General features: G+C 40.0%; 1 protein-coding gene across 3 annotated transcripts in view; it reads left to right on the top strand.

Annotated features, from left to right (window-relative positions):
- The window catches only part of pgap6 (post-glycosylphosphatidylinositol attachment to proteins 6), a 91,710-nt gene that overhangs the window by 23,458 nt on the left and 44,441 nt on the right, over positions 1 to 23,811 (top strand). For all 3 annotated transcript variants that reach the window (XM_057856696.1, XM_057856695.1, XM_057856697.1), the window contains exons 4-5: positions 8,377 to 8,504; positions 8,584 to 8,849. In XM_057856696.1, coding sequence (XP_057712679.1) covers positions 8,377 to 8,504; positions 8,584 to 8,849 — 394 coding nt within the window. The remainder of the gene's footprint in view (positions 1 to 8,376; positions 8,505 to 8,583; positions 8,850 to 23,811) is intronic.

Below are 23,811 nucleotides of genomic sequence, written 5' to 3'. Positions count from 1 at the left end.
AGTTTGAATAACACACAATGGTTGGTAACAAGAAACTGACCTGTTTATTCAGTGACAAACACAAAACATTCTAAATAACAAACAGAAATGGCATAGTCAGTCAGTAAAACGTGCAAATAATATTGTAAACTGTCATTGGAAAATCCCACAAACTTCCCAAGCTATTAGATGCTTTTAATTTTTCGTGCATTAGTTACAAAAATTGTATAAAAAGCCTCTCAGGTTTAAATAAACGACTATTTCAGTATCAAGTTAACATTTTAAAACTGTAAATAAAATACTCAAGTCCCCATTCTGTATCAGCAGCTTTAAACTACATTCAATTAATTAAATTTAGGGAATCAACTGTTTAAGTTGTTAAAATTGCTCCCGTTATTCCATAATTTCCCTTCTGTCTTCTTTTGACATGTGAAAGTTTTAAAACTGTTTTGAAGATAGATTCAAGTCAAGATTTTGCCGATTTAGGAGTATTTTAGATTAAAGTTAATTAGGTTCGCTTGGAAGGTTCACTACAGCAGCCTACAAGGGAAGTCTCCTGCTTTAAGATGGCGGCTGTTTACTAACGCACGTAGTTTTCAATGCATGTGTTGCCAACGGCGTCGAGTCTGTCATGTTGCATCTAGTTCCATATACATATGATATCTATTAGACAAGCAGGATGTTTATGCTGCATTCCAGAGAAGTGGGAAGTCGGATTTATCCCACTCGGATGGTACCAGTTCCGACCTCAAAGCGTTCCAAGCAAATGTAAACAACAATGATGGCTGATCGCGACGAGGTGTTTTTTATTTTGGCCATCCAAAGACATTTTGACTTCCAGCGAACCTGCCTTCCTATAAGCGATCAAATAGTAGAGGAAAAACGACGGCTGCGTGTCGGACTTTTCCGGCCTCCGACTAGGAAAATATCATTGGAACGCCACTCGAACTGGGAGGTCCAAGTCGCGAAGTCGGAGAAAAAATAACTACCCCGACTTCCAAGTTGTTTCAATCTGACGTCACTGGACAAAATGGCGCTCAAGAAAACGTATTGAATGATAACACAATAATGAAGTAAATCAAGTTTATTTGAGACGCCATGTATTTTTTTCTCATACAGTGAATTATCTTTGTTGTGCTATTTTTTTATATTGACAATCAGCAAAGGATGTAACTAAAAAAAGGCAGTTTACAGTGTGGGCAATTGATTGACAAGCGATTTTCTACTTTTTAAGCTTAAACTGGAAAGGTATCGCTAGAGATAAATTGATTAAGTCCATACTACTTTTAAATTGTCAATTCTTTCAGAGGCCCTTTGTGATTCATACTTATCTATATTTGTGAGTATTGGTAGACGACCGGCTGTCATGTGCTGTCAGCTCAATTTTGTAAACTTTGAGGGTATCGCCCTCATCAAAGAGTATTCAATTCAATTCAGTTTTATTTGTATAGCCCTGGATCACAACAACATTGTCTCAAAGGGCTTTGCAGAGGCAATATGATACACAATCAGAAACAGCAAATGAAGCAACAAAGATGAATAAATAAATTCAAGTCATGGGTTTCCCCCATCCTTAGACCCTCCATGTCGGCAAGGAAAAACTCCAAAAACTCCAGAGTCTTCAGGAGAAAATGAGAAACCTTGGGGAGTAACGCAGTCAGGAGAGATCCACTCCCAGGACGGATAGACTGGAAGCCCCAGGACCGCTAATGGGAATTAGCAGGCGAAGTTACAGTCCGTAAAGATGCAGTGGAGTAAAGGAACAAGAAGCGGTCCATCTAGCCAGATGAGACGGGGGTAGCAACGAGGACGTCCATCCAGTTTGGGGTCCGGACAGTCAGGAGGCTGCAGCTGAAAAATAGCCCCTCCCCAGAGGGGAAGGGGGAAAGGGGACATCGGGTGACTAGTGATGAAGAGACTAGACAACTAGATATTAACATTGAAAAATAGAAATAAAGTAAGATAAGTGGTAGGTAGAGTGAGAAAAAGGAGATAGAACTCAGTGGCTTTACTTCCCCCAGCTTTATAGCTTCTAGTGCAGCTCAGACTAAACTTTGAGTCTACTCCGACTTCAACTAGCCTGACCATAAGCTTTGTTGAATAGGAACGTTTTTAATCTAATCTTAAATGTGCAGACTGTCTCGCCTATTAGCTGGAAGCTGATTCCATAAAACAATTCCATTAACCAAGTTAATGCATAACAACCATTATTCTTACCATCAAAATGTTTGACATTATTATACTTTACAGATGTGTATAGATTGGAAGGTGATTTCAACAAATAATAGACACAGAATTATAGTTGGAAACCAATTTATATTATTATTGCTTTTTTTTAGGTCAGACATTTTCATGTGCACATCATGCTGATTTTTGTACTGGGGACAGCTGCTAGTGGCTGTTGATTAAAAAAATATATATATATCAATTTCATGTTTTGACAGCTGGCCATTGCCATTCCATTTTTTCTGCTGCTCTTGGTCTTTGAAGAAACCGTCCATACAATGGGGCAAACAAGTATTTAGTCAACCACCAATTGTGCAAGTTCTCCTACTTGAAAAGATTAGAGAGGCCTGTAATTGTCAACATGGGTAAACCTCAACCATGAGAGACAGAATGTGGGAAAAAAACCAGAAAATTACATTGTTTGATTTTTAAAGAATTTATTTGCAAATCATGGTGGAAAATAAGTATTTGATCACCTACAAACAGCAAGATTTCTGGCTGTCAAAGAGGTCTCACTTCTTCTAACGAGGCTCCACTCGTTACCTGTATTAATGGCACCTGTTTTAACTCATTATCGGTATAAAAGCCATCTGTACACAATCTCAGTCAGTCACACTCCAAACTCCACTATGGCCAAGACCAAAGAGCTCTCAAAAGACACCAGAGACAAAATTGTAGACCTGCACCAGGCTGGGAAGACTGAATCTGCAATAGGTAAAACGCTTGGTGTAAAGAAATCAACTGTCGGAGCAATTATTAGAAAATGGAAGACATACAAGACCACTAATATTCTCCCTCTATCTAGGGCTCCATGCAAGATCTCACCCCGTGGCGTCAAAATGATAACAAGAACGGTGAGCAAAAATCCCAGAACCACACGGGGGGACCTAGTGAATGACCTACAGAGAGCTGGGACCACAGTAACAAAGGCTACTATCAGGAACACAATGCGCCACCAGGGACTCAAATCCTGCACTGTCAGACGTGTCCCCCTGCTTAAGAAAGTACACGTCCAAGCCCGTCTGCGGTTCGCTAGAGAGCATTTGGATGATCCAGAAGAGGACTGTGAGAATGTGTTATTGTCAGATGAAACCAAAATAGAACTTGGTAGAAACACAGGTTCTCGTGTTTGGAGGAGAAAGAATAGTGAATTGCAGCCGAAGAACACCATACCCATTGTGAAGCATGGGGGTGGAAACATCATGCTTTGGGGCTGTTTTTCTGCAAAGGGACCAGGACGACTGGTCAGTGTAAAGGAAAGAATGAATGGGGCCATGTATCAAGATATTTTGAGTGAAAAGCTCCTTCCATCAGCAAGGGCATTGAAGATGAGACGTGCCTGGATCTTTCAGCACGACAATGATCCCAAACACACAGCCAGGGCAACAAAGGAGTGGCTTCGCAAGAAGCATTTCAAGGTCCTGGAGTGGCCTAGCCAGTCTCCAGATCTCAACCCCATAGAAAATCTGTGGAGGGAGTTGAATGTCCGTGTTGCCCAGCGACAGCCCAAAAACATCAATGTGGAGATCTGCAAGGAGGAATGGGCCAAAATACCAGCAACAGTTTGTGATAAGCTTGTGAAGAGTTACAGAAAACGTTTGGCCTCCGTTATAGCCAACAAAGGGTATATGACAAAGTATTGAGATGAACTTTTGGTATTGACCAAATACTTATTTTCCACCATGATTTTAAATAAATTCTTTAAAAATCAAACAATGTGATTTTCTGTTTTTTTTTTTTTTTGTTCCACATACAGTCTCTCATGGTTGAGGTTTAGCCATGTTGACAATTACAGGCCTCTCTAATATTTTCAAGTGGGAGAACTTGCACAATTAGTGGTTAACTAAATACATATTTGCCCCACTGTGTACGATTAGGGCTGTCTCAAACCATTATTTTTCTCCCGATTAGTCTGCAGACTTTTTTAATGATTAGTCAACTAGTCTAATAATGTTTTTTTTTTTTTTTTTAACTACTCTAGTCAATTTAATTTTTGTTGATGATTATTAATTCCCAAAAAACATTTTGGAACACTTAAATTCTTACAAAAACAAACACATATATAGCAAATCACAAATAAACAATGAGCTCAAATGTTGACGGTATTAACTAGTGCAAAAGAATTGAATGTAAACAGATTCAGAACATTGTGACACTGTGGTCAATAAACAAATGTTTAAAAAAAAACAACAGTTTCATACCGCATTTCACAGGCTACCCGCGGGTCCTTAAAAGTCTTAAAATGTCTTAAAATACGGATGATGAAGGCCTTAATTTTAATGGAAATTTGCAGTAGGTATTAATCTTCCATTACAAATAGTGTTTATTTTGACTGGATTGGAAGTTTAGCGCTGTCAATAGCACTGAAACCACAGCATTCACAGCCAGTTTTTCGTGGGCATTAATAGGTCACTTCCTATTCATTTTAGGGCATATACAGCATAGGGCATATACTGTTTATTTTGAGCCACTTCCTATTCATTTGGCAACATTCTTGAGTAACTTTCTTTTCATGAACCCCGAATCTACAGGAAGTAACATGTAAATGCCCCAAAATCTACAGGAAATGACCCATAAATGCCTCCACAGGTAAAGGAAGTGACGAAGAAATGACGTTAAATGCCCCAAAATGAACTTGTTGCCTAGCATTGGCTGGCACTGATGGCCATTGATGTCCAATCCGTTTGAAGTAAAAAAAAAAAAAAATCTAGGAAATGCTACGAAACAACTGTTAAAGTTTTTTTGTAGCATATACTAGATTTAGAATGATTTCCTGATCCATGTATCGACAATTGTTGTATCGCCATATCGTTGCTATTGTGAGCCTTGTATCACAGAGTCGTACCGTATCTTGAGGTACCCAGAGGTTTCCACCTCGAGTGCAAAGTCTGCAAAAAGACTTTTTCGTTGGGGACAATAGGGGTCAAAGCCGCCAAGTTGCACATGATAGGAGGAAAAATAGCTCTCGCGTCCCCAACAGGTGGATGACGTCAGCGGAGTCACGATTTAGTCTGATTTAGTATGCAGCCCATTGAGGGGGAATTATTCAGAACGAGGAAAACGCGACAAAGAGAGCCGCAAAATGTCGTTTCAGTCTTTCTACTCCAATATTTTTACAGGATATTCTTATTACTCAAGTATTTTTCCCCAATAGCTAAATAAATGTCTTGAGAAGGACCAGTCAGCCCATTGAGGGGGAATTATTCAGAACAAGGAAAACGTGACGAAGAGAGCCACAAAATGTCATTGTTTCAGTCTCTCTACTCCAATATTTTTACAAGATATTCTTTTTATCCAAGTATTTTTCCCCAATAGCTAAATAAATGGCATAGTCATGACAAATAACAGTCTTGTGCTAAATGGAATATGAAATAATAAAAATGCATTTATTCAAGACGACATGAAAAAAGTTACTCCATATTGGTAAAAATTGTCGACTTCACCTTTACTGTCGAACCTCCCGAACGATATTTTATGCCACCTAAATCAGGCTTATGGCATTTTCCTTCCCTGGTTACAAAGAATGTAAACAAACCAAGAAGCGTGACCGCTAGCCGACATGCTAACCCGAACCGAGTGATGTTTCAAAGTTTTCGAAGCGGAAAAATCACACTAGCTCGGATCATTTCACATGACGACTGGGTTGTCGATTGCCTTCGCCGATCGGCAAACCGCCCGGTGGATAGCAATTTACAGCCCGTTCCCCTGCTACTACGGACAGGAGAGCTTGCCGGGGAAGCAGCTGGACAGTGACCGCCAAATAAACCAGCCGACGTCAGACGATCGTGTAGCTGCCAAATGATCAACACGAATATGGCAAAATAATGCTTTACTACACGGCGAAGTCGTAAACTGCAAGACACTCAGTGGAGGAGGGCAGCTGCAGTTGTTGTGCAGCTAACATGTGCAGCTAATGTGTATGAGGAGATCTTTTTATGGTACATGCCCATCCATGATCAAATGTAAGTAGTCCTTTATTTAAAGAAAGTTTGTAGTGTTTACTTTGTAATCGCTGTATTCGCGGCTATTTTTAACACAAAGTTGCAATTTCTCATTGGTCGGAAAATTTGACAGAACACCGGGCCCATGAAAAGGGGAATAAGCCGAGTATAGTGCTCTCCCGGCGGGGGGGTGTGCGATAAGCCGCCGGTGGTCGGCCGAGGGGACAAAGAGCATCTCAACCACAAAATGCAAGCCACCTACATATTAAAATGATCCCAGTATTTGACATAATACAAAACACGATGTTTACTCACTTCCTCGTAAGTCCCATGGTCCCGCAGTAGTAGGGCTTGTTTTGGCCAATATCCAACGGTGAATGGTAACCTTTTGAAACCCCAAAAAGGTGCACACGCCTCTCCCTCGTTACAGCAATATTTTTCAGCAGCCTTCTGGCTGGCGTGATGCAAAAAACAAACGTATTAATCTGCAAAATCAGCTGAATCCTTAGTCCTTCTCATACAACAGTACGGCTGTAGAGTGAAGAGGACTCCTTCCTCCGTACACATCACAGCGCCCTCTTTCTCAACTCGAGATTGTTGCCGGAAGTCACTCATTTTCATGGCGCGGGATTAAAAAAACTAAATAAATATAGCGATCGCTTCCACACACATCTATGCGGTCCATTTCATTCAGGAGCATAAAATACCACGTGTATTATGAAATAAACATGCTTTTTTGTGTCACAGGCACTTTAAGGCATCCACACTTGGTTTCACAAATAGCGCGTAGATTGTGCTAATAAATTTGATGAGGGGGAAAACAACAATCATAAAACAAAACCAAGATGGTATGTAAGCGAACCGAACCAAAAATGCAAAACCGAAATTTTTTTGCAGGAACCACCTGAAATAAAGGTCGCCACTGAGCATGTTTATTTTTTTGTTTATTTATTTATTTATTCATTTACTTATTTGGGGTGGGGTCAACCATCCCAAAACCACCGAAATGCAAAGAAAACTGGTTTTGGCACAGTCGTAACAAACAATAAAACAAAGCAGGTTTTACACATGCATTAGGCTACTGCATTGCACTTACTGTTACAAGTAATGTTACATGTATTTTTTTTCAATGATGCGTAAAATAAGTTGACAAAAACAGCATTAACCCCAACCTCCAGCTCCTTATATTATTTTCCCTCATATCTAAATGCAAAAATTAAATTTTAACTACTTTAGAACATAATTTACATCTTTTGTTCTAAGTAATTGTTTTTTTAAATAATAAATACGTAACATACATTAACAAAAATATGTACAGATGACTTACATTATGCAGATTGAAATAATTTAATATACAGTGTATAATTACAAATAAATATTTTGAAATTACGCAAACAGGGACTTTTTTGAATCTTAAAAATAATTAGGAAATAAATAAGCCTAACATAAAGGCCCTCATCCAACCTTTGCACACTACAATTTTTTTTTTTTTTGAACACGTAAATGCACAATAAATAAGTAAACAATGTACAAGCCCATGTCAAAATAAGAATGGAATTGGCAGACAATATATAAAACATTTTGGTAGAAAAACATATAATAGTATAAATAAATAACGCCAAATAAAATACTTACTTAAAATTACACAGGGGTTTGCTATTGCAGTGTCATTTAATATGTGACCAATTCTTGTCGTTTCTGTCGAGTACATTTTGGCAGCGGGGCTCTTTTATTGACTGGACCCCAAGCAAATGCCTGGCTTGCCAGTCCGCGAAGCCTGCCACTTGTGACAGGTTATTTCTATGTACACATATATATAATCCTACATACACTAAATAATCGTGGAAACAAATGTTATATGTTTTGGGAAAGTGAAGTATTTCACCTTTAAACTACAAGATTTTTTTTTTTTTTTTTTTAAGCCCATAAACCTGTTTCAAATGCAATTGGTTGATTGACTGGTTGGTTGACATTATCATGAGTGAACTGCACTTATTGTAAATGTCTTGTCTGTTAATTAATTAAAAAAAAATTTTTTAAGTACAAGTAAAGTTGATATATAGTAAATTCAGGGTGACCCGCCCCCCCGAAAAACAGGCCGTCTCTTTTTAATCTAAAAGAAAATCGGGACATTATGCTTATCCAAATCTGGGGCCTCTTTTTTGGGGTGTCACCCATATTGCACTATATGGCAGTCTCACTTTTTTTTGTGTGTCTTTATATTCTTCAGGGCTTCCCATCTTGCTACTACCTTTTCCAGCCTCAGCTCTCCATCAGGAGGGCCGTTGACACACCCATTATACAGCCGGGAATGTTGCTCCAACAGACTGCTGCGCCTAAGAACCCTGCACGCCTTAAGTATGAAGTCAGCGTGTAGTTGTGTTTAGCCGTTTAACTTGAGTTTCCTACAGGTAATGTGTTGTCTTTTTGTCTTAAGGTTGTATGTTCCACAGTTTGCATCGTCTCTTTCCGTGTCTGTGGAAGATTGTTCCTCAATGGAGGGTCCAAGAAGGAGCAAGTGTTCTGTGGCTCTCAGCCTTGGCTCAGACTCTCTTCAGGATCGTCCGAAAAAAGTAAACTGCTTTGGGACTCGCTGTTCTGCTTTTCTCAGCAACCCGCCTTGGGATACCTGGTTACGTGTTGTGGTGGAAAGCATTCAAGACAACCAAACAGTGACCTTTAGCATTATCTCAAACTACACAGGTAGGCTCCTTTCAATAGTTCAGTTTAGCTAGATGGAATGTGATGGCGATTTGACTTGCGTATCTGGTTATGGGTGTGTTGGCAGGGTTTATAGACAAATCAAACAAAGCACTGTGTAACCAACCAAGTGAAAAATGGGAACAAAGTACAACAGTGAAAGATGTTTTCATTTTTCCTTTGTTGACATGTTTATTGCAATTAGACCATATACAGTGCTGGCCAAAAGTTGTGGCCCCCCTGCAATTTTGTCAGATAATGCTCAATTTCTACCAGAAAATGATTGTAATTACAAATGTTTTGGTAGTAATATCTTCATTTATTTTTCTTGCAATGAAAAAACACGAGAGAATGGAAAAAAAAAAAAAATTATTATCATTTTACACAAAGCTCCAAAAATGGGCCGGACAATAGTATTGGCAACCTCAGGCTAATACTTGGACGCACAACCTTTAGACAAAATAACTGTGAACAACCACTTCCGGTATCCATCAATGAGTTTCTTACAATGCTCTCCTGAAATTTTAGACCATTATTGTTTGGTCAACTGCTCCAGGTCTCTGCGATTTGAAGGGTGCCATTTTAAGATCTCTCCACAGGTGTTCTATGGTATTCAGGTCTGGACTCATTGCTGGCCACTTTAGAAGTCTCTAGTGATTTCTTTCAAACCAATTCCTAGGGCTTTTGGAAGTGTGTTTTGGGTCATTGTCCTGCTGGAAGACCCATGACCTCTGAGAGAGACCCAGCTTTCTCACACTGGGCCCTACATTTTGCTGCAAAGTTTGTTGGTAGTCTTCAGCCTTCATAATGCCATGCACACGGTCAACCAGTCCAGTGCCAGAGTAGGCAAACCAACCCCAAAACATCAGAGAACCTCCGCCATGTTTGACTGTAGGGGCTGTTTTCTTTTCAGGGACTCGTTTTTTCCCCTGTAAACTCTAGTTGATGCCTTTTCCCAAAAAGCTCGACTTTTGTCTCATTTGACCAAAGACCATTCTTCCAAAACATTTTTGGCTTTCTCAGGTAAGTTTTGGCAAAATCAAGCCTGGCTTTTTTTATGTTTCTGGGTCAGAATTGGGGTTTTCCTGGGTGTCCTGCCATAGAGTTATTTTTCATTCAGATGTCAACGGATAGTACGGGTTGACACTGTTGTACCCTCGGACTGCGGGACAGCTTGAACTTGTTTGGATGTTAGCCGAGATTCTTTATCCACCATTCGCACAATCTTTCGTTGAAATCTCTCACCAGTTTTTCTTTTCCGTCCAAATCTAGGGAGGTTAGCCACAGTGCCATGTAGGCCTGAACGATATTGGGAAAAACTATTGCTGCGATTTTTTTTTTTGGGTTTGCGATATATTGCGATATTATATGACGATATTTTTTAAAAATTATATTTTTTTTTTCAAGAGATTTTCACAAGATGACTTAAATAGCTGTTTGGAAAGACTTTAGATCACCACAGTGTACAGTCATCCCTTGTTTTTCACAGTTAATGGGGACCAGAACCCGCCGCGATAAGTGAAAAACCGCGAAGTAGCCCACCCCCCTATTTAATTTTTTTTTGTGTGTGTGTGTTTTTTGTGCCCAATGTATTTATTCAGATTTAGCATTGGAAAGAGATACATACAGGTTGACCCAAAAAAAAGTTTACACTCAGTTGACTGCTTGTTTAAAAGCCATTGAAACATATCTAAATAGGTTGTCATCAATCAATCAAATTTATTTATATAGCCCTTTACAAAACCCGAAAGGCCCCCAAAGTGCTTTACAACAAAACATGGCTCAAGATAAATAAAAGGCAGGAAAATATTATACAATGACATTTTACAAAATAAAATAAAACAAAGAGCGCATCGCAATAAAATTCCAGCAAGTAAAACAATAAAACCGATAAAATCGAAAAGAAACATTAAAAAAGCCCTTAAGCTAATAAAACCAGGCTATCCTAATCTTTGTAAAAGGCGAGTCTAAAAAGGTGTGTTTTTAGCCGAGACTTAAAAAGACCTACATCCGTGGTGGTGCGGATTTCGGGGGGAAGGCTGTTCCACAGCCTGGGGGCAGCAACCGCAAAGGATCGGTCTCCCCACTGTTTAAGTTTTGACCTTGGAACATCTAAAAGAAGCTGGCCGGTCGAGCGAAGAGTCCTGCCAGAGTTACGAAAAGTTAAAATTTCCGATAGATAAGATGGAGCCTGGCCATTAATAGAATTAAAAACAAACAGTAAAAGTTTGAAATCAATTCTAAAATGGACTGGAAGCCAGTGGAGTGATGATAGCACGGGGGTAATATGCTCACGTCTAGGTGTACCTGTTAAAAATCGAGCAGCAGCATTTTGAACAAGTTGCAGCCGAGAGATCGAGGACTTGGGTAGGCCAACATAAAGTGCATTGCAGTAGTCCAGCCTTGAACTTATAAAAGCGTGAATTGCTTTCTCAAGGTCGTGGCGACTAAGAAAAGGCTTCACTTTGGCTAAGAGACGAAGCTGGAAAAAACTTGCTCTTACAACGGAACTAATCTGTTTTTCAAAGTTAAGCCTGCTATCGAATATCACTCCGAGATTTTTAACGTGTGTCTTAAAAATGTCAGCCGGAGCGCCAGAGTTGGGCTCAAGGGCTTTCATCATGGAAGGTGTGCCAAAAGTAATAAATTCAGTTTTGCTCTCGTTAAGGTGTAAAACGTTTTGTGCAAGCCACTGCTTCACATCAGATATGCACCCCATCAATTTAGCAAGAGCAGTTTTTTTGTTAGGTCTCAGGGGCAGATAAAGCTGCAGGTCATCAGCATAAAAATGAAAAGCGATATCATGTTTTTTTATAATTGATCCTAAAGGTAGGAGATAAAGCGCAAAAAGAACAGGCCCTAAAATAGAGCCTTGCGGTACCCCGCAAGACAGAGAAGTTTGTGAGGAGGAAAATTCCCCAATCATTACCGAGAATGTTCTATGTTGTAAATAGGATTTAAACCATTTTAAAGCGTTACCACGGATACCTATGAAATGTTCTAAACGAGATACAAGGACTGAATGGTCAACTGTATCGAATGCTGCTGTGAGGTCCAGTAAAACAAGGATAGCCGGGTTTCCATTATCCACAGAAAGAGCAATGTCGTTATGTACTTTTAACAATGCTGACTCAGTGCTGTGTCTGGACCTAAAACCTGATTGGAACTTGTCAAGGGTGGAATTTGTCTCTAAGAAGGTTTGCAATTGAATAAAAACAACTTTTTCTAAAACTTTGGAAAGGAAAGACAAGTGGGAGACAGGTCTAAAGTTGGACAGCACAGAGGAGTCGAGATGGGGTTTTTTAAGAAGGGGTCTGACTACAGCCTGTTTGAAGGCAGCTGGGACAGAACCGGAACTGAGAGAGGTGTTTATGAGAGACAGCAGACTTGATCCAAGGCAACTAAAGACTTCCTTCAGAAGCCTAGCTGGTATTACGTCTAATGGACAGTTAGTGGGTTTCATGCTACTAACTATTTCGGTGAGGGATGACAATGAAATATGTTCAAATTGCTCAAAGACATTGAGCAGTTCTGAAAGACGTACGTTATCGGATGAGAAACCAGAGTTGCTGACATTTTGCCTAACTGAAGAGACCTTGTTTTGAAAGAAATTGAGAAACTCTTCACATTTGGCAGCTGACACATCAGTTAAGACAGTGGGTTGTGGGTTTAAAACAGAATCAATAGTGTTAAAAAGGAGTCTTGGATGATTGGAGCTGTTATTTATAATGGTAGATAAATAACTAGACTTGGCCTGTTTTATGGCCTCCTGGTAGGCAGCTAAGGTGTCCCTCAGTAATCGCAGAGAAGCATGGAGTTTGTCCTTTTTCCACTGGCGTTCAGCACGCCTGCATTTTTGCCTGAGCAGGCGGGTAGTGTCGTTGAACCATGGAGCGGCTTTGGGTTTGGAGCTTTTTTGCCGTAGAGGGGCAATGGAGTCTAAGACAGCAGTGCAAGTGGAATGGAAAATGGAGAGAAGACTGTCAGAGCAAAGAGGAGAAGGCAGCTCGGCGCGAGGATGCTGCTGTAAGTCTCCAAAAGCAGCCACAAACTCTCCTGATGTGCATGGAGTAATGCGTCGTTGGTAGCAGGCTGGAGATATTGGCTTTCCGGCAGAAAAAGGGGCAGAGAAGTCGAAAATGATGGGAAGGTGGTCCGAGATAGCAGTATCCACAATTTCTGTGATGGAGACTGAAAGCCCAAGTGAAATTACCAAATCCAGGGTGTGACCTTGCTCATGAGTTGGGGCACTCACAGACTGGGTGAGGCCAAATGAGTCCAGAAGTCCTTTAAACTCATTTGCCAGCTGATTAGCTGAGCAGCAGACATGGATATTAAAATCCCCGCAAATTAAAACCCTGCCAAAGTTTGGAATAAAATCTGATAAAAACTCAGAAAACTCCGGGATAAAATCCTTGTTAGAACCAGGGGGGCGATATATTGTGGCACAAAGCAATGGGGGAGAAAGCCCGATAGAGAATAACTGCAGTTCAAAACTTGAATAATTATGAGCAGTTATTGGCCTGCATCTAAAATTGTCCTTGAATACAACAGTCAGGCCGCCACCACGGCCAGTCGCTCGCGGGGTGTTGAAGAAACAGCAGCCGGATGGGAGGAGCTCCGAGAAGGCGCTGTATTCACCTGGTTTCAACCAGGTCTCCGTTAGAAAAAGGAAATCCAAATGGTGTGCCGAAAAAAAGTCATTTAAGATAAACGTCTTATTTGTAAGGGACCTTGTGTTAATCAGCGCTGAGTGAACCAGGGATCGCTCAGCCGGGGGGGTGGGGCCGCGGAGCGGGCGAAGGTTCCCCGGCACAGAGCCCCGCAGAGAGAGCCTCACCGGCCGACAACGCAGAAGTAGCGTCCCGAAGTCCCGTTGAGTCGGCTGAAGCCACCGATAACGGAACTCCAAGGAACTCCGTAGGTCATATCCCTTGAAGACAGTCGGGGGTCTAGCCGGTAGATGATAGCGATCGCAGCGATAGGACGCCAGGTAGGCTTTCAATTTGACAGCAATTCCTCCCCGCTTTCCACGCCTCCGGCGGCGGTAGGTACGTGGCAACCAGCAAGGAAGGCGCCGTAAATGTGGTGGTAAAAACGCCAGAAAAGGCGGCGGTGACTTTGAGTGACTGTAGCCATCGAACGGCAACTTTTCCAACGTGTCACGGATATTAAAAAGCGTCAGGCGATCGTACACATGAAGCGGTGACACTGTCCGTATGACGAATAGCAAATACAGGGTAAATAACAATAAATCGAGCAGCGTGAGACGGCCAGCCAAACACAGGGGCGCCATCTTGTCTGTTCAATGCAAACAGCAAGATGCAATAGTAACAAGAAAAACAGTTACAGTTGACCATTCAGTCCTTGTATCTTATGCTTAAGTGATTCATTAAGGTCACTCAATGCAGCTGGTAATCTCTCGTCTCTACAATTCCTGTGCTTCTGCTGAAAATGAAGAAAACTTTAGCTGTACCTGAATTGCTGCGTGCCGGTCCGACACCTACTGAGATTGCAGCAAATCTGAGAATATCCAGATGTGCAGTCTACAAAGTTAAAAAGAAGCTGAAAGATATTGGAACAGCCTCACGAAAACCTGGGTCTGGAAGTGCCGATCTGTACGGACCAAAAAGTTGATTGACAAGGTTGATATGTGGCCACCCCAGAGTCCAGATCTCAATCCCCTGGATTATAGCATATGGGCAACTGTGGAGGACAGTGCCTGTAAGAAGCCGCAAACTTCTGTGGCAGCCTTGGAGAGGTCCATTGTTAGATCTTGGGAAAAGATGACAGCATCCTACATAAAGAAGCGTTCCGCAGGCGCTTGGAGGCTGTTGTGACACTTAAGGGAGGACACATTGAAAAATAGAGTGTACTGTACATGTTCTTTACAATAATGTATAATTTGTGATTCAATTCTAATTCTAAGCTGAATAAACATGGCATTTAAGTTGTATTATGGCAGTGTAAACTTTTTTTTGGGTCACCGTGTATAAGACATGTTTTTTTCTCCCCCCCCCAAGTGATTTAAAAAATGTATATAAATAAATGGTTTTTAAGCACTTCAAATTTCATAATTATGATAAGTTTTAAACATAACTGTCCAACCAAATCATTTTTGAACAAGAATAAAGTACTGTAGCAGATAAATGCTTGGCTTTATTAAATGCTTCTGTTAATCTACTTTAGCTGTGACCGTTGAAGTGACATGTAGAAATTTCAAACTCCTCATGATCACTTCTGGCATTTAAATGTCTCCAACGTCCCCACAGTACACACATTCATTCCAGCGCAGCTTCCTTGCAACTGTTTAACAAGTTAAACGATGATTGACAGATGCCCGTGTGAAGTCTGCTTCTTTGGCCAGATCAAAGCCAATGTTGTGCCGCAGTGACTGAGAGGATCAAAAGGCTGGGAGAGGGAGGGTAGGAGGCTGTGCGCAGACCAGAAAGTGAGGCGTATGTGGATAAAAAAAAAAGGAAAAACTATCGCACGTGCTTGCGATGGGACTATTGCGCACACGCACATCGCGATGGCGATGTTTAAACGATATATCGTTCAGGCTTAGTGCCATGGGCTTTACACTTATTGATGACACTGCGCACAGTAGACACAGGAACATTCAGGTATTTGGAGATTGACTTGTAGCCTTGAGATTACCCATGCTTCCTTACAGTTTTGCTTCTCAAGTCCTCAGGCAGTTCGTTGGTCTCCTGTCTTTTCTCCATGCTCAATGTGGTACACACAAGCACACAGGACAGAGGTTGAGCCAACTTTAATCCATTTTAACTGGCTGCAAGTGTGATTTACTTATTGCCATCACCTGTTATGCGCCACGGGTAAGTAACAGGTGCTGTTAATTACACAAATTAGAGAAGCATCACATGATTTTTCAAAAGGGTGCCAATACTTTTGTCCGGCCCATTTTTGGAGTTCTGTGTTTTCTTCATTTCATTTCGTTTTTTCCCATTCTCTTTTGTGTCTTTTCATTGCAAGCAAAATAAATGAGGATATTACAACCAAAGCATTTGCAATTGCAATCATTTTCTGGTAGAAATTGAGCATTATCTGACAGAATTGCAGGGGTGCCAATACTTTTGGCCAGCAGTGTATGCTCCTGCTCGAGCCTTTGCGCTACAATTGTTAAGACTGAGATTCAGTTAAGACTCAGATTTGACAGACATCTCTTCCTGTATTTTGGTGCGCTTTTGCATTTTACTTGCATTACTAAAGACCTAATACAGGTAGTCCCTGGGGTATGACGTCCTACAATGTCGCATGTATCATTCGAAAGATTCACACTTGAACCAGAATCACTAAAAAACACTTCCTCCTCCATTGTGCTCAATGTTAAATCCACTGAAATCGATACTCCATTGATGTTATCATTAAGATGGAGGTGCCAGAACGCTATCATGGCAGAAGGAGCTAAATGGCAGATTTAAAGATGCATATTTCATCACCCGCACTATGCCCAATTGTTGTGAATAGTTGAATCTTCTCAATACAGTACAGCTAGTCCCCAGGTTAAGACGTGCCCGACTTAAGTGATTTCGACTGTCTCATCCGCTGATTTTTCTCCGGTCGTTTTTTTTCCTTTTTTTTTTTTTCTTTTAAGTCGCGTAACAGTGTCTCAACCGCCACCTCTCTGCATTGATGGTAAGTACAGTATATTATTCGTCATTTAATTTGGTTATTTATTAGGTCTAAGGCTACGTTCATACTACAGGTCTTAATGCACGAATCCGATTTTTTGTCATATCCGTTTTTTTTTTGCGTGCCCGTTCAGACTGCCTTTATCCATTGAGACCGTTCAAGTATTACGCATGTGCACTAATTCGCAGTCCGACACCCGCTAAGCAAGAAGACCCGCATGCGCAGAACCATCAAAACAAATGACAGACGTCATCCGTCATTCCAGGGCTATCATATTTTGCTTTTCAAAAGGTGGACACAAATAACAGACATAAATAAGAAGAATTAAGAAGCCCGCTTGGGGAGGAGCATGCTGTGACGTCGTTACTCTCGCGAGACTCCGTAGACGCATGACGCAATCAACTGGCTAGGCTAGCAAGTAACTTTGCTCAAGAATACTTCAACTAATTTTTCCCTAAAAATTTTCACGATCGTGAGTTACCTTTTTTCTCCGACTCCGCCACACATCAAGGAAACGCCATGGCAACATCCAGTCAACGCAGTGATCTCCCGGCGAAGCGTAAAAAGGCAGATTCTATTGATTCGGCTACATCGACCGACGATCTGTTGTTAGCAAGCCCACCCGAATACACAAAGTCACTTAGCGAGGGAATTGGATCAATCGATAAGAAAATATCGATAGCATTAGAAATCCTTCAAGCCGAGATTAAAGAGTTAAAAGAAAGCCTTGTGTTTACTCAGCAGGAGGTAGTATATCTCAAGTCGCAAAACGATATCCTTAAAGGCGCCTTCGAGTCGACGACAGGTCTATTAGAATCCCTGAAAAAAGAGAACAAGATAATGACAGAATCTATTTTGGACCTTCAATCAAGGAGCATGAGGGACAATTTAATTTTCTCTGGCATCGAAGAAAACACAGTAGACAAACCAGAAGCCCTCGTTAAGTCATTTATGGCAACATCTCTCAAGCTGCCCAAGGAAATGGTGGATTCGATCAAGTTTGCGAGGGTACACCGTCTTGGGAAGCCAAGAGGAAGCGGTCCGCGTCCAATAATCGCCAAGTTCGAGCTCTATCAGCAGAAAGTACTGGTGAAATCCAAAGGAAGAGAATTACAAGGAACAAGATTCGGTATGAATGATCATTTCCCGCGCGAGATCAACGAAAGACGGAAAATCCTCTATCCAATTCTGAAGCGGTCCAGAGCAGAGGGCAAACGTGCAAATATCACGCTCGACAAACTTTTCATTGATGGTCAACTATACCGAGACAAAGTGCTCACCCCATGGCTATTCTGACCGATAAGTAATGCCTAAATATTTCTATTATGCATACAATGCTGAACGTAGCTGTCTTGATTTAAGCCAGTACTTCTCAAATGGTGGGGCGCGCCCCCCCAGGGGGGCGCAGAGCGATGCCAGGGGGGGCGCGAGTGACCTCGGGGAACTGCTTTTTTTTTTTTTTTTTTTTTTTTTTTTTTTTTTGCCGTACTAGAATAAAGTGTACTTGCACATCCACTCCGTGGGTGGCAGTGGCGCTCTCATTTTCAAAGTGCGTGCAGTATTTTTGAAGTAAGCAAGAGCACACGGAAGAGACTCATGCAGAGCTGGACTCACGCAGCGACCCGCTGTCTTCTTCGGTTCTCACGTGTCCGGCCGAGAAGTGCCGTTTTCGGCTTGGGATCGTCACGACCACCGCCCTCACCTACGGTTCTCCCTCGGCCGCCGAGAATGCGCTTTTTTCGGGCCGTTTGCCTTTGACTTTTAATATAGTGGGAAATGAGGAAAGACCACTGTTTACTGAGTCTAAAAATGATTATAGCGGAGAAGCCAAATCAGTTAAGATGCCACTTAAAGACATTAGACCTCAATCTCATTGATAACCCGCTTGATTGTTTTTCAGCGAAAACGTGCCGAATATTGCCAATTGTCACAATCGTCCTGCTTTGTCAGTGTTATATCAGTAAACCAGTGAGCACTGTGGTGAATCAGCGAAAATAAAAACTTTCCTTCTGTCCAAAGACCTTTTTCCCCCCTTCTATTCAGTTTTGTCTTTTTTTCGGTCAAATTTTTTGGCATGTTGTCCTGAAGAGTAAATGTTTCTAATCAATTTGAATTTGTTATTATTTACTGATTTTATTACATTTTATTTTTCAGTATCAAATGGTCAAAAATGTACCTTGAGTGTATTTTTACAGTTTGGATGTGACTTTTTTTATTTTTTTTATTTTTTTTAACTTCAGGCAAATTGATGCGCGTTAAGTCTTTTCTGTTACAAGCAACACAATGTTAAAAAAGTTATACTTTATTATAAGTTGATCTATGTTACTTTTTTTCTTTAATAGAAAAAAAAGGACACAATGTTAGGCTGAGGCGTACTTATAATAGTAATATAGACGAATGATACTATTTACAGTGGCGGCAGAGAGTTGGGGGGGCGCGAAACATTTACGTCTTCCTTGGGGGGGCGTATCAGAAAATAATTGAGAAGCACTGATTTAAGCAAAGACATATGTATAGATTAGGGATGCTTAATACTTAGTTTGCTATTCCTAAACACTTCCAGTATGCATAGAATGCTGAATTAAATTGTTTTGGGTTGATTAAGGCACATATGTAGATTAGGGCTGCATGATAACTATTTTGTCTGTACCTTCGAAACACTTCCAGTTCGTATATAATGCTGAATTAAGTGGTTTTTTGTTTGAGCAAGGCACATGTGTAGATTAGGATTGCATGATAATCACTTTGTCTGTACTTCCTAAACACTTCCAATATGTACACAATGCCGTATTAAGTCGATTTTATTTCAACAATGCACACGTACAGATCAGGGTTGCATGATAATCACTTAGTCTTTAAGAGTCACGCATGTCTCACACTACACATTTCTGTACTGGCGCTCATATCTTTTCTTTTTCTGGGTTATTTGTCTCACCTTTTCCACACCGCTGTTTTCAAACACACACTAAGTACACGCTTTAAAATTGTAATGTTTAGTGATGATGCTACCCATGTATTTAATCCTTCTAACAACGTCTTAATGTCGTGTGAATTATGCCAAGCGGTTTACAAAAAATTGCATTCATTTCTATTAGAATTTGATTTATTACATACTCGTATGGCTTCTAATGAATGTGAATGGTTGATGACACTCAGGACCAAATATTATAACACACATCCTGAGATCATTACTTTCCTTAAGATACTTAGAAATATCCGCATATGACATATATAAATTTTGTTTCATTTAATGTGAATGGCTTCCGATCGCAGGCAAAGAGAACTAAAATTATGGAATACATCACCAAATTAAAGGCAGACCTCTTCTTCATGCAAGAATCACGTCTAGACAAATCCGAAGAGAAATATCTTAAACACTCAAATTTTAACTTGATGTATTCAGCCAGCTATAACAGCAGACAAAGAGGAGTATCAATATTAATAAATAAAAGAATCTCATACACATTAAATAGTGCAATTGCAGACCCGGAAGGTAGATTCATAATAGTACAAGCTACCATAAGTAATAAACTGTTCACATTAGTGAACATATATGCCCCAAACAACGAGGATACACAGTTCTTCCACAATATCTTTGGTAAACTGAGTGACATGTCAGTGAACTCAACAATTATTATAGGAGGGGACTTTAACACTACACTTGATCCAAGTATAGATAGCTCCAATTATAAACTCACTAAACAGTCACAAACTGCAAGAACCATTAGGAAATATATGGACGATTTTGGCTTAAGTGACGTCTGGAGAGCAAAACATTTAACAAAAAGGGAATATACCTTTCTATCCCTAGCCCATGGTTCGTGCTCAAGAATCGATTTTTTTCTAGCGAATAATTCCGCTAGGCCTGAACGATATTGGAAAAAACTATTGTTGCAATTTTTTTGTGGTTTGCAATATATTGCGATATTATATTGCGATATTATATATATATATTTTTTAAAATCTTTTTTAAAGGAATTTTCACTAGATGACTTGAATAGCTGTTTGGAAATACTTTACTTGACACACCGTGACCACAGTGTATTCATATAATACCGTTTCATTTGTGAATGATGAAGATTGCTTTATGAAGGGATCCAGGAAGCCATGTCTGCACAAAATAGATCATTTATTGAACACAATATTTTACACTTCAACAGCAGCAAATACATTAAATGATAAATAAAAGAGCAGGTGCATTAGTCCCCTAAGTTTTTGACAAAATATAACAATAAATAAAAACTTCTGTAAAATAACAACAAAGTTGTAAACATATTTGAACAAAAATATTAAATATGACAAATAAAAGAGTTGTTCACAAACTATAACAATAAATAAAAACCTCAGTAAAACAACAAAGTTGTCAACATATTTGAACTTAAATATTAAATCTGACTAATGCAAGTGCATTAGTCCCCTGAGCTGTTTACACAAAATATTACAATATAAAACTGCAAAACGGCAACAAAGTTGTAAAAATATTTAAACAAAAATATTAAGTGTCAAAACTTTATGTGCAGCAGTACTATATATAGTTATTTGAAAAATACGATTTACAATAAATATAAAAGAAACAGAAACTCAATTGAACTTGTAAATAATTGACCTGAATAACTGCAAATAACTGATGAATAACAGAACCAAATTTCCTGCCTTCCTGATAGCTGTCACATGAATAAAAAGAAGAAAAGACATTCCTCCAGCTGTGTTATGTATTTGTCTGCATATCGTCCACCTTCCTTGCTCAGCAATTCTCAACTGGGTCTCATAGGTTTTTGGCCAAGACTACTAGTTTATCCACTATTGCAGGCTTGAGACAAGAACGTTGGCACGTAACAATCTTCCCACCTGTACTAAAAAGCCTCTGATGGGAAGGTCTTAGCAGGAATGCATAGATACCTGCGTTTTAAATGGTCCCACATGTTCGACAGATTACTTCTTGTTGATGCAACCATGGCGAGGCACTGTCGACAGGGCTGTTTTTTGTCCCTTATAGTCTTTTTCTTGCCAAAATACTTCCAAAACTCCTTTTGGAGACGGTCTTGCCTCGTTTCCTTGCTTCAACGTGTTGCTTTCTTGCTTTCACTTTGAGAACGGCCCCTCCTCCCTCCGCTCTGCTGTTCGGCCCCTCCACTCCACTCCGCTGCAGCGGTGGGAGGGGGAGGAGCCGATGACTTGCTGGAGGGAAAGCAGCTGTGCGCTCTCCTTCTCTCTCCTTCCTCAAAACAAACGTTTGTGGATTAAAAAAAATGAAATGAAAAAACTATCGCACGTCCTTGCGATGGGACTATTGCGCATGCGCACATCGCGATGGCGATGTTTAAACGATATATCGTTCAGGCCTAAATTCCGCTATTAATAATATTTCGCCAAGAATACATCCAATAATCATCAGTGATCATGCACCAATTTCTTTAGCCCTTAAAACTGACTCCCGCACGATACCCCACGCAACCTGGCGCTGTAATGATTCCTTATTAGATGACCCAGCATTTGATACATTCGTTAAGAAAGAATGGAAAGACTTTATGGAACTTAACGATTCCCCAAACATCTCACCGTCATTGCTTTGGGAAACAGGAAAATGCGTAATTCGAGGCAAGATTATCTCATATTCATCATATTAAAAAAAACAAGAAAAGAAGTTGGAAAACGAATTAGAAATGAAAATCAAACAACTGACGGAGGAATTCGCCAATAATCCCACAGACAATACCACAAAAGAACTTTTCAGCGCCAAAGAACGGCTCAATAGTATCCTGTCTAAAAAAACTCAGTTTCTGTTACAACAACTACGATATACCAATTTTGAGCATAATAACAAATCCGGGAAATATTTAGCAAACCAACTCAAACGTAACAAAGAAAAAACATTAATTACAACAATACAAGATTCAGCCGGCATAATAACACAATCACCAGAAAAAATTAACGAAACTTTCTATAGCTACTACAAAAACTTATACTCGGGGACAAACGATCATAATGAAGACATTGACCTATTCGTTAATAATCTTGACATCCCCCAAATAACATTAGAAAGCCAACAATTACTAGATACCCCACTTACCCTCGCTGAATTATGGAATGCCGTAAAGGACATGCCAATAGGTCGCGCACCGGGGCCCGACAGGTTCTCGACATCGTATTTTAAACACTTTTGGAATATGCTGGCACCACTTTTCTATAGAATGGTTCAAGAAATCAGTGCCAAGGGTCAAATTAGAGACAATATGAACACTGCAGTAATCAAACTACTGCCAAAAGAAGGGAAAGACTTAACCCAAGCAGCAAACTATAGACCAATATCCTTAATGAATACAGATATTAAAATTATTGCAAAGGCTTTAGCTACTAGATTAGAACAAACTCTTCCCACTATAATTCATAAAGACCAGACCGGCTTTATTAAAGGACGTAACTCTACAAACAATATAAGACGCTTGTTAAATCTTATTAATATTGCACAGAATTATAAACAGAAAGCAATTATCCTCTTTTTGGACGCAGAAAAAGCATTTGACAAAGTCAACTGGTTTTTTCTCTTCAAAGTTTTGGAAAAATTTGGCTTCGGTGAGCCATTTATCCGCTGGATAAAAATATTCTACAACGCCCCAAAAGCCACTGTAAACACAAACGGGGTCATTTCACAAAGTTTCTGTCTTCAAAGGGGAACTCGACAAGGCTGTCCACTCTCACCCCTATTATTCGCTCTATTTATTGAACCATTAGCAATTGCAATAAGACAAAACGCTAATATCAAAGGGATCTGCTCGCACACATCGGAACACAAAATTAACTTATACGCAGACTTTTATATCTAGAAAAACCAGAATCCTCCCTACATGAGACTTTTGAACTAATAAAGACATTTTCACAAATATCAGATTATGCTATAAATTGGTCAAAATCAATTATAATGCCCTTATCAACAAACTCATGGAATCCTGCAAATCAAAATCACAATATTCCAACAGGGAATATAAAGTATCTTGGAATCAACATTTCACCAAAACTTACAGAATTAACTAAACTAGACCATACACCCCTCCTAGCAAAAATATGTGAAGATTTGACACACTGGAATAATCTACCCATCTCACTTTTGGGCCGGATAGCAACAGTCAAAATGAAAGTATTACCACAAATAAACTATTTGTTCTCAATGATCCCCTTTAAACCCACTCAAAAATGGTTTCAAGACCTAGACTCAGCCGTCACAAAATTCTACTTTAAAAACAAGAAAAACAGAATTAGCCTTGCCAAATTGCAAAGAAATAAACCAGAGGGGGTCTAGAGGCCCCTAATT

The sequence above is a fragment of the Corythoichthys intestinalis genome, chromosome 14, assembly GCF_030265065.1.
Source record: "Corythoichthys intestinalis isolate RoL2023-P3 chromosome 14, ASM3026506v1, whole genome shotgun sequence".
NCBI classification, from domain to species: domain Eukaryota; kingdom Metazoa; phylum Chordata; class Actinopteri; order Syngnathiformes; family Syngnathidae; genus Corythoichthys; species Corythoichthys intestinalis.
Note: the sequence above shows the minus strand (reverse complement) of the source record. Positions and strands in the feature narration are given on the sequence as shown.